The following is a 9593-nucleotide window of genomic DNA, read 5'->3' on the forward strand; positions in this document are numbered from 1 at the left end:
CACGTTAGCCCCTATTTTCTCTGTAGTTCCTCTCGCGGTGGTCCCAGCCAATCCCCACTCTGCTTCAAGCTGAATGGGGATGCAGGAAAAAGTCTGCTCAGCCTCCGACACAGGCTCATTGCTCACCATGGACATTTTTTCCCCCCTTCACTCATGTTCCAGCAGGATCCAACTCTCCAGGACCCTTTTTCTGGGTCTCACTCAATTCTAGCCTGCCTTTTTGCTGATCTGACTCCCTTGGCCATCTGGGAAGGAAAACAGTGAACCAGGTCAGTTTTTTCCTTCAACTTTATTGCCCTTTTTTCTTTGTCATTTGCCTAGTCCTACAGAATTTTTTAAAAAGCATGTTTAGAAAGCTAATAGAAGGTTTAAAGAGCCAGTTGAGGATGAGCATGAAATGCTCCTTTTATGAAATCACTTTCCGTTATGATTAGCTCTTTTTCTGAGGGAAGGGTTATTAGCTCAACGCTGGGCTCCCATGTGTACTCCTTTTTCTCAGGATGGATGCTTCCCAAAGCTCCTAGTCTTAAAGCCACCAACCTGCCAAAAGGATGGGGGATGATGTCTGGTGGCTCTCCAGGACTGCCCCGCTGAGACTAAATTCAATTACGGTGACTCTAGAACATTTAGTTTCTTCAACTGGATTTAATTTCCAAATACTTGATTCCTTGCAGGAATTGTAGGAATTCCAGCGTAAGAGGGGACAGGCAGATACAGGAAGGATTGCCTTTGGGAGCAATACCCTGCTGACACTAAAGAAGACTCCATAGACTTAGCAGAGGCTGGGCATGAACAGAGTGTAAGTAAACACTTTCACACATGCTAGGCAAGTGCTCTACTTGAACCACACACATCCAGACCCCAGGCAGAAGAGCCCTAGCTAGAAGGGACCAGCACCTGGGAGATTATTTTTAGCTCTGTGGAAATGTCTGGGCAACAGAAGTTTTTAAAAAAGACACTAAAAAGACTTTCACACAAATCAATTTTTTAATCATTTGATTTGCCTCAAGTTCCAAATCCAACTGCTCTTGACTTTATCACGGAGGAAAACACATTTAAATTCCTTAGGCTAAGCTATCCATCTAGTGATCAGTGATCAGAGATGACCCTGCCTGTGTGATTGCCTAAGAATCTACATCAATTCATGGCAGTCTGTTGGTGGGTTCTCTAAAACTAGTTTATTTCTGCTCAACCAGAAGTCTGGTTCCAAGGGAGGGCAAGTATATCAAAGAGATTCAGGCTAAATGGATACCAACTTGAGAGATCCTAGACCTACTCTCACTGTTAGACTTGCTCAGATTTTTCCTGGGCCGCTTTCTCCCTGCCATCCTGCCATCCAAGGGGCTTTAGAGAGTGCTTTAGAAAGGGAGGATCTTAGAGCAGCAGCTATTTGGGGTAGCTATGGGGAAGGAAAAGCTATAGTGGTCCCATGGAAGCTATCCAAAGGGAAAACGGCAGACCAACTTCCCAAAGTCAGATTTGCCTGAGGCCCTACCCAGAATATGGGTAGGACAAGATAGAGGCCCTTTGGCTTCTTTCAGATAGAGGAGACCCTGCCCCCCAGTAGGTTTTATTCTCTCCAGGCACCAGACAACAGCAGGAACACGTTTCTCCCCAGAGGAAATTCTTGGGCAGGCTGATGTAAACAAAAGCAGGGTTAAGAGGGTAGAACAGTGGAGGGGGGCTTAGTGGAGGCTCCCAGTGGAGGAGGTGGTTTGGAAGGTGGGGAGGCTGCTGGAAAGGGAACCAGCAAAATAGGCACCTTGAGGGCTCCAGAAAAAAGCTGTCAATGTTTATTTCACATACACCTTAAGACAGCTTAAAACAAACTAAAAATGAAAGGCTAAGTTGTGAGCCTGTTGTGCTGATAAGTCAATGGACTAGAAGGCAGGAAAAGCAGAGAGTGACAGTCTTGGTGCCAAAAAGAAATCCACAAAGTGATGGACAGCAAGAGCACCAGACAGACTCCAATTTCCAACTTCTTAGAGGAGTCAACTTTAAGTTTAGAAAACAGAAAAAGGTGCCCCATTCCAACCCTACCCTAAGCTAAGGGTGCTAATGACAGGATAGAGAGCATATCTGTGTGTGGGGAGTGGGGGGGGGCAACTGGGAGGGCACAGGGGACACAGATTTCAAGCCTAGCTCAGCCCTAGGTCCAGGAAGATGCAGGATGTGGCTCAGCTATATATGAGAGTTCATCTGTTTTCAGAGGCCAAGAAAAGCCATTGGCCTTCAAGGTGTTAGCAAAACCTGAGGCTTGCCCTGCCAGCTCCTGAAAATTAAGTCAGAAGCCAAAACTTGTAATCTCAAGTGGAAATGTGAGGTATCCAGGGTGCCTAGCCTGGAAGTCTCACATTCTTGGACACCTCTCCCTTTGCCCACCCATTTCTCCCCAAATAAAATCATCCTTGGCTTGCTCCTGTTGTCCAAGCTCCACTGAAGTGGAGCCTTCACCAAGAGACTGGGTATCTGTGCTGCTCTCCAACCATAGAGGTAGCCCCCATGCCCCTTCCAGTCCAGGAGCCTCACAGGTAAGGGCTGTCAGTGGCTCAGGTGAGTGTGGTCTCAGGAGATGGTGGAGAACTCTTTTAGCAGGACCTCCTGGCTGAGTGTGTGAAAGGCAAGGTTCCTCCGGACATTGGTGCTAATGGATCGAACCTGGGAAAGGGTAGAGGGAGGTAGGAGGACACAGGCAGAGAGAAAAAAGGAGACAGTTGGTTACACACAGAAGGGCAGTGCCCAAGGCACAGGGCCAAGATGAAGTGTTGCCTGTGTATTGGCAGGGGAAAGAGCTATGAAGAGCACACAGGGCCAAGTTCCCAACTGTGGGAGAGTACCATGAGAAATCTAGCTGGCTCTGCAGGGATGGTCATCCATGGAACACAGTTTATGAGAGAGAAGGAGAGGAAAAAAGAATGTGTGCCTGGCCTGAGCCCCTAAGTCCATCAAGCTCTCCTTCAATTTCTGCTTTGCTATATAGGGAAGTAAATGAAGTCAGGCAGGAAGAAAAGGAAAGGACAGCATGGCAAATAGCAAGCAACAAAAGCTCATGAGCTCCAATTGGACCAGATCCATTTTCTACCCTGTGTCGAAGGTTCAGACAAGGGAAGAACTGAGTAGGGCAGTACCCAAGAGCCTCAGAACCTATATCCTCAAATTCTTCTTTCTGACCCTCTTCATCTCTCAACTCTCTCTCTCTTCTCTCTCCTCTCTCTCTCCTCTCTCTCTCTCTGTCTTCCAGTCCTGGGGCTTGTGAACTCAAGCTCAAGGCCTGGGTGTTATCTCTAAGTTTATTTTTGCTTAAGGCTAGTACTCTACCACTTAAGCCACCGCATCACTTCTGACTTTTTCTGCTTATGTGGTACTAAGGAATCGAACCCAGGGCTTCATACGTGCTAGGCAAGCACTTTACCATTGAGCCAGCCCAATTTAATTCTCTCTCTCTCTCTCTCTCTTTTTTTGGGTCCGGTCGTGGAGCCTGAACTCTAGGCCTGGGCGCTGTCCCTCAGCTCTTCAGCTCAAGGCTAGCACTCTACCATTTGAGCCACAGCGCCACTTCCAGCTTTTTTCTTTTTGCTTATGTGGTGCTGAGGAATCAAACCCAGGGCCTCAGGCACTCAAGGCAAGCGCTCTACCACTGAGCCACCTTCCCAGCCCATAATTCTCTTTTTAATTGCTGGCTTCCAGTAATTCTCCCTCCCCAACCCCAACATGTAAAGACTCACTGGACACCTCGTAAAAATACTCTATCTGCTCTCTCTTCATACTAATGACTTCCTTGTTGCCAACAAACTTTCCCCAAAGAAACCCTCAGGGTCAGAGTTGGGCTGTTGATTTAGCAAAAAACAATCTAAACGTCATCCCCTTTACCACAGACTTGACAAGGGGAAGTTAAAACCAAGCTGATGCGAGTTCTGCCCCAAGAGAAGAAGGTCTGAGGACATAAGTGGGTGCAAAGCCTGGGTGTCCTGATCTTGGTCCTCAGCCAGGATGTTTCTGTCCACCAACCTGTCTGGGTGGAACAATTGCAAAGAGTTTGAGCTTTTTCTGGGAGCAGCTTTCACCATGGGGCAGTAGAGGAACAGCCCATAGGGAGAGTCCAGTTCTGTGCAGATGTTGACAGCAAAGTCAAGTAAGAGGCAGAACAAATGCTTATTGGCTTTTGGTGGTAAAGGGTAGGGGCTGAAAGCTGAACGATGGAAAAGTGGGATGGGCATGGGGAAGTAAAAGTAGAGAACCATATTAGGAGGACATGCAGAGTAGGAGACAGTTATGATGTTTGGAAGAAGTGGTTGCAGGAAGAGAAGAATCCATTACTCTCATAAGTTGCACTAACAGGGTAAGGAGGGAGCATTGAGCCAGAGCTGCCACTGGGAACATACACATAATTTCAGGCCCAGTTGAGCTGGGCAAGGGCTATCTCCATGGCTGCAGAGAAGGTGGGCAATGCCATCTCAGGAACATTCTCTTCCTGTGCTGCCTTCTTCTAAACTACTTTTATAGAGAAGTATATACCCAATCCCAGTAAACTCCTCTAGTCTTGTTTTATCAGACTTCAGCAAACCTACATTTTACCTGCACAACAGTACCCAATGGCTGGGAATAGGTCTTCTAAGAGAGACAGGCAGAAACAGGAGTGGCGGTGGGGGTACTCACCAGCTCTTTGAAGAAAGCAGCTTCCTTGTGCTGCTCAGAGTAGCGCTCATACTGGTCCAGGCCATCCTGCAGCTTCAGTGTGAGTGTATCATAGTTGGCTCGTACTACCTCTAGCACCTGGGGGAAGTCACGGGTCAGGAAGGGTCTCAGTCTCGAGCCAAGGTACAAACCAAGCAGGCAGGGTGGCAGGAAGCAATTACTCTAGTTTCTGGACCACTTTCTAATCTCTTTCATTTCCTACCTTTCTTGAGCAGCCCAGCTTGGCCACCATGGCTGTTTAACTGAGGCTGTGGTAAAAAGCATGGGAAGAGGTCATGGAAAAGTGAGTGTCTGAGGTCACCAGTATCCATGATAACATGAAGGGTGTTCTCAGCCCTAATCTGAAACTTCCTCTGGCCAAGTTGCCATCATTGCTGAGTAAGACTTTGCCAAAGTCTCATTGCTTCCCCCTTTCTGGGAATCATATTTCTTCGGTCCTGGGATGTTCCTCAGCACCATCTGCCACTTGTTTTCATCTCTCAGTGCCAACTCAGCCTTCCTATCCATTGCCTGGATAGAACTTTTGGGCATCTAAGCCTCAGGGTGCAGGGAACACTTTCAAAACTAAGCTGGAGCTTCTGAAGAGGAGTAATCTCCTTAACAATGGCTCTCTGACTTCCTTCCTTCCTTCCTTCATCCCCCACATTTCTTTCTGAGACAAGGTCTTGCTATATAGCATAGGCTGGTTTTAAATGTAGAATGTAGTCCAGATGCTTGTGACCCCCTCCTCCTCTTTTTGTGGTGCCAGTCCTGAGGCTTGAACTCAGTATTTTGCACAGTCGCTGAGCGTTTTTGCTCAAGGCTGGCACTCTACTACTTGAGCCATAACTCCACCTTCAGCTTTTTTCTTAGTTAATTGGGGATAAGACTCTCGTGAGCTCTCCTGCCCAGGCTGGCTTTGAACTCCTGAGTAGCTACGATTATACAGGCCTGAGCCACTGGCACCTGGCTTGTGATCCTCTTGCCTCAGTCTCCCAAGCGCTGAGATTACAGGTATGTAATCTCACACCTGGCCTCTCTCTGACTTCCACAGACTATGGGAACTTAGGTATCTCTGGTTAAGATGGAAGAGATGACCATATCCTGGGCTAATGTGACATTAGTTTATAAAACCATATATCAAAGGCAAGACTGCTGGAGGAGAGATTCTCTATCACATTAGCAGAAATGAGTTGGGAAGAAAGGAATGACAAGGAGATGGGATGACTGTTCACTCTGGCAATCTCAGTGAAGTCATCTGAGCTTCAGGAAGGCTATGACATCATGAAGAGTTCCTTGCTCAAGAGGGAGCTTGGTTGGGTGTTGGGTGGAGGGGAGACTTGCCTCCTAGGTAGGAGGCAAGAGAATAATCTAGAGTTAGGACATGGCAGAGAGCTTGAAAATAGATGGGTGCAAAGGGCCTCTGGACTGTTCCCTTTACCAGTCCAAATTTGTGCCACAGCAGACTCCTCTTGGAAGCAAACAATCTTGCCTGCCAAGAATTCCTGAGGCAAGAGAAATGCTGAGGGGTGAACACAGAGAAGGCTTGTGTCCTTATGTGAGAGGCTCTTAAATTTCGGTTTGGAGTAAAGGGACAGCTAGGGCTGAGGTATCGCCCAGCATTCTCTCCAACCAGCTACATAGTTCATTTTGCCTGCTGTGTCCCACAAACCCCAGTACAGGCTAGTTTTTCTGCTTTTAATTCCATCTGTCAGCTTAATGGGACTTGGTACCCCGCACTGGCAGTCACCCAAAAGTAATCCAGTCCTCTCATGCAAGTGGGCTACATTTGTGACTGAAATATCTATAGCCAAGGTCTTAGCTTAGAAGCAAATGGTTTAAGTCCCCTCAAAAAGACAAAATTCCTTCAAGAGGGTACCAGTCCCCAGGAACTAGGTAAAATAAAATGTTTTCCTAAGCTGTAAAATCTAAGCAGCTTCAGCAATGTCTACAACCCAACAATTTAGTGTTGGCCTTCCCTTTGGGAAAGATAAATACCATGCTAAAGCCAACTGCTGAAAAAGAAGGTACAGTAAATAGAGGGCCACTTCTTCTAACTTCTCCAAAAAGACTGAGGCCTCACAGAATGTCATCTGAGCATTTTCCTCTAACTGGCAAAGAGTGGACAGTCTAAAGTCTTGCTCAGAACAGAGGAAAGTTGCCTGTCAGTTCATCTAGCCTCTGCTGTCTTCTGTAGAAAGAGTAGCTTCAGTATCCTGAAGTTCAGTATTCAGGGTTGATGTTAGAACTCCCATGGCTCCAGACCTTGTCATTTCTCATCAGTAGCAATTGGAGACCTGTCTACTCAGTCCTGCTCAACCACTAACAAAACTTTACAGAGCAAAAAACCCCCAACCAATCAACTAAACAAACAAACTTTACAGAGCACTCCACACTCATTTTCAGCAAAATTAGATTTGGCTGCTATTTTGATTTCCTAGTGCTTATTTAGAAGCTCAGAATTTATATGCCTTTAATTTTCAGTTGGGCTTTTTAGGCTTCATCTATCTTGTGGTCTTCAGGCTAAGGGTAGAAAGACTTAATAAATGCTCATATCTCAAGATCAATCTTTCATCTAAATAGACAACAATCATTTTGTTCTCCTTCCTTCCTTCCTTTCTTATCTCTTTCTCTTTCTTTCCTCCTCTTTTTTTGTTTCTTTTGTCGTCTCTTTCTTTCTTTCTTTTGTCGGTTGTGGGCTTGAACTCTGGGCCTGCGACTGTCCCTGAGCTCTTCAGCTCAAGGCAAGCGCTCTACCACTTTGAGCCACAGCACCACTTCCAGTTTTCTGTTGGTTTATTGGAGATAAGAGTCTCACAGACTGTCCTGCCTGGGCTGGCTTTGAACCATGATCCTCAGATCTCAGCCTCCTTAGTAGCTAGGATTATAGGTATAAGCCATTGATGCCCAGCTATTCTGTTCTATTTCTTACCATTCTGCTTTAATCCTGTCAAACCCCTAATCATAGAAAATGAAGCTCTGGTGCTATCAAACAAGTATACAAGTTCAAAGGGAATTAGGAAGATAAAGCTTTTTAAGGGGGCTGGGAATGTGGCTTAGTGTAGAGTGCTTGCCTGGCAAGCATGAAGCCCTAGGTTCAATTCCTCAGTACCATATCAACAGAAAAGGCTGGAAGTAGTCCTGTTACTCTCAAGTGGAAGAGTGCTAGCGTTGAGCAAAAGAAGCTCAGGGACAGTGCCCAGGCCCTGAGTTCAAGCCCCAGGACTGGCAAAAAAAAAGAAAGAAAAAAAAAAAACCTTTTCGGGGCTGGGCACATGTGTAATCCTCATTGCCAAGAGGCTGAGATTGCAGGATCTCAGTTCAAAGTGGTAAAGTGCTAGCTTTGGATACAAAAGCTCAGGTCTAGGTCTCCAGTACTGGCACACCACATCATACCACACACACACACACACACACACACACACGCATGCATACACGCACGCGCGCACACACACACATGCTGGGCGCTGGTGGCTCACGCTTGTAATCCTAGCTACTTAGAAGGCTAAGATCTGAGGATCATAGTTCAAAGCCATCCTAGGCAGGAAAGTCCATGAGACTCTTATTTCCAATAAACTAGTCAGAAAAATCTGGAAGTGGTACTGTGCTTCAAGCGGTAGAGTGTTAGCTCTGAGCACAAAGAGGCTCAGGGACAGTGCCCATGCCCTGAGTTCAAGCCCCAGGACCACCCTCCCCCACAAAATAAGGCTTTTCAGAGGGTTTCTATGTAAATCTCTTTCCCCACTGGACTCTGATTTTTTAAGACACTGTCTCACTAAAGCCCAGGTTGGCCTAGAACTCCAGATCTTTCTGCCTCCTTAATACTGGGTTTACTTTGTCCTGCTTCAGATATTCACTTAACTAGTTAAAAGAAATTTTTAGGGGGCTCAGTTTCTTCTACAAAATGGAAATGATGTCTTGGGCAATCAAACTGTTCAATCCTTTGTGAAGGCTACTGTGTACTCCGCAGTTTCTTTAGGGGTAAGACCAGGAGGTCAGAGCAGTGAACAATTTCAAGGGGTGGCATGGAGAATAAACCTAAATATTCAGCTCTGAGTTATATGAATACTTTGTCCCTGATCCATTGTGAAGGGATAACCTTCCTAAACTGTCCACAGACCAAACTTTCACTATTTCCCCATCATCAGCTCATAGAATTCACAGTATCTGCTCAGACTCCTCTGACAGAAAAGACAAATGAGGGGATAGTGATGTTACTGTTTGAAGTTTCATAGCTTAAAGGTAGGGAGGCAGAAGGAGGAAAGAAGAAAATGAAGGAAGGAAAGAAGGAATGAAGGAAAGAGGAAGGGAGGAAGAGAAGGAGAGATAGAGATAGAGAAAGAAAGATAGAAAAGGAAAGAAGAGAAAGAGGAGAAAGGGTAAGAGTCTGCCTTCATCTTGGTGCTGGTGGCTCATGTCTGTAATCCTAGCTACTAAGGACCACGGTTCAAAGCCAGCCCGGGCAGGAAAGTCCATGAGACTTTATCTCCAATTAACCACCAGAAAAGTGGAAGTGGCGTTGTGGCTCAAGTAGTAGAACACTAGCCTTGAGCTGAGGAGTTGAGTTCAAGCTCCAAGACCAACAAAACAAAACAAAAAACAAAAATAAAGTCTATCTTGCGATTCACATTCCATCCTCCACTTACTTGTTGGTTAGGCCTCAGTTTTCTCATCTTTAAAATGGGAAGAGCAACACTTTCATCAAATAGAGCTAGTTCTGAGGACTAAATAAGGCAATGAATATAAGGTGCCAAGCATACCACTTCAACAGTCAAAGTGCTTAACAATTGTAACCATTACTATTATTTTCTAAGCTCTCTCCATCCTACAATCATTTTTTTTTTTTTTGGGTCCGGTCATGGGGCCTGAACTCTGGGCCTGGGCACTGTCCCTCAGCTCTTCAGCTCAAGGCTAGCTCT

At 46.0% G+C, this 9593-nt stretch overlaps 1 protein-coding gene across 1 annotated transcript in view; it reads right to left on the bottom strand.

Moving 5' to 3' along the window:
• Window positions 1-303: 303 nt before the first annotated feature.
• LOC105986594 (chromosome unknown open reading frame, human C10orf76) overlaps window positions 304-9593 on the bottom strand; it is a 234251-nt gene continuing 224961 nt past the window's right edge. The window contains exons 26-27 of the mRNA XM_013017591.1: window positions 4657-4773; window positions 304-2658 (exon numbers count right to left, since the gene is read on the bottom strand). Of these exons, the coding sequence (XP_012873045.1) occupies window positions 2566-2658; window positions 4657-4773 (210 nt within the window). The 3' untranslated portion in view covers window positions 304-2565. The remainder of the gene's footprint in view (window positions 2659-4656; window positions 4774-9593) is intronic.

This window comes from Dipodomys ordii, unplaced genomic scaffold (assembly GCF_000151885.1).
Source record: "Dipodomys ordii isolate 6190 unplaced genomic scaffold, Dord_2.0 Scaffold36, whole genome shotgun sequence".
NCBI classification, from domain to species: Eukaryota; Metazoa; Chordata; class Mammalia; order Rodentia; family Heteromyidae; genus Dipodomys; species Dipodomys ordii.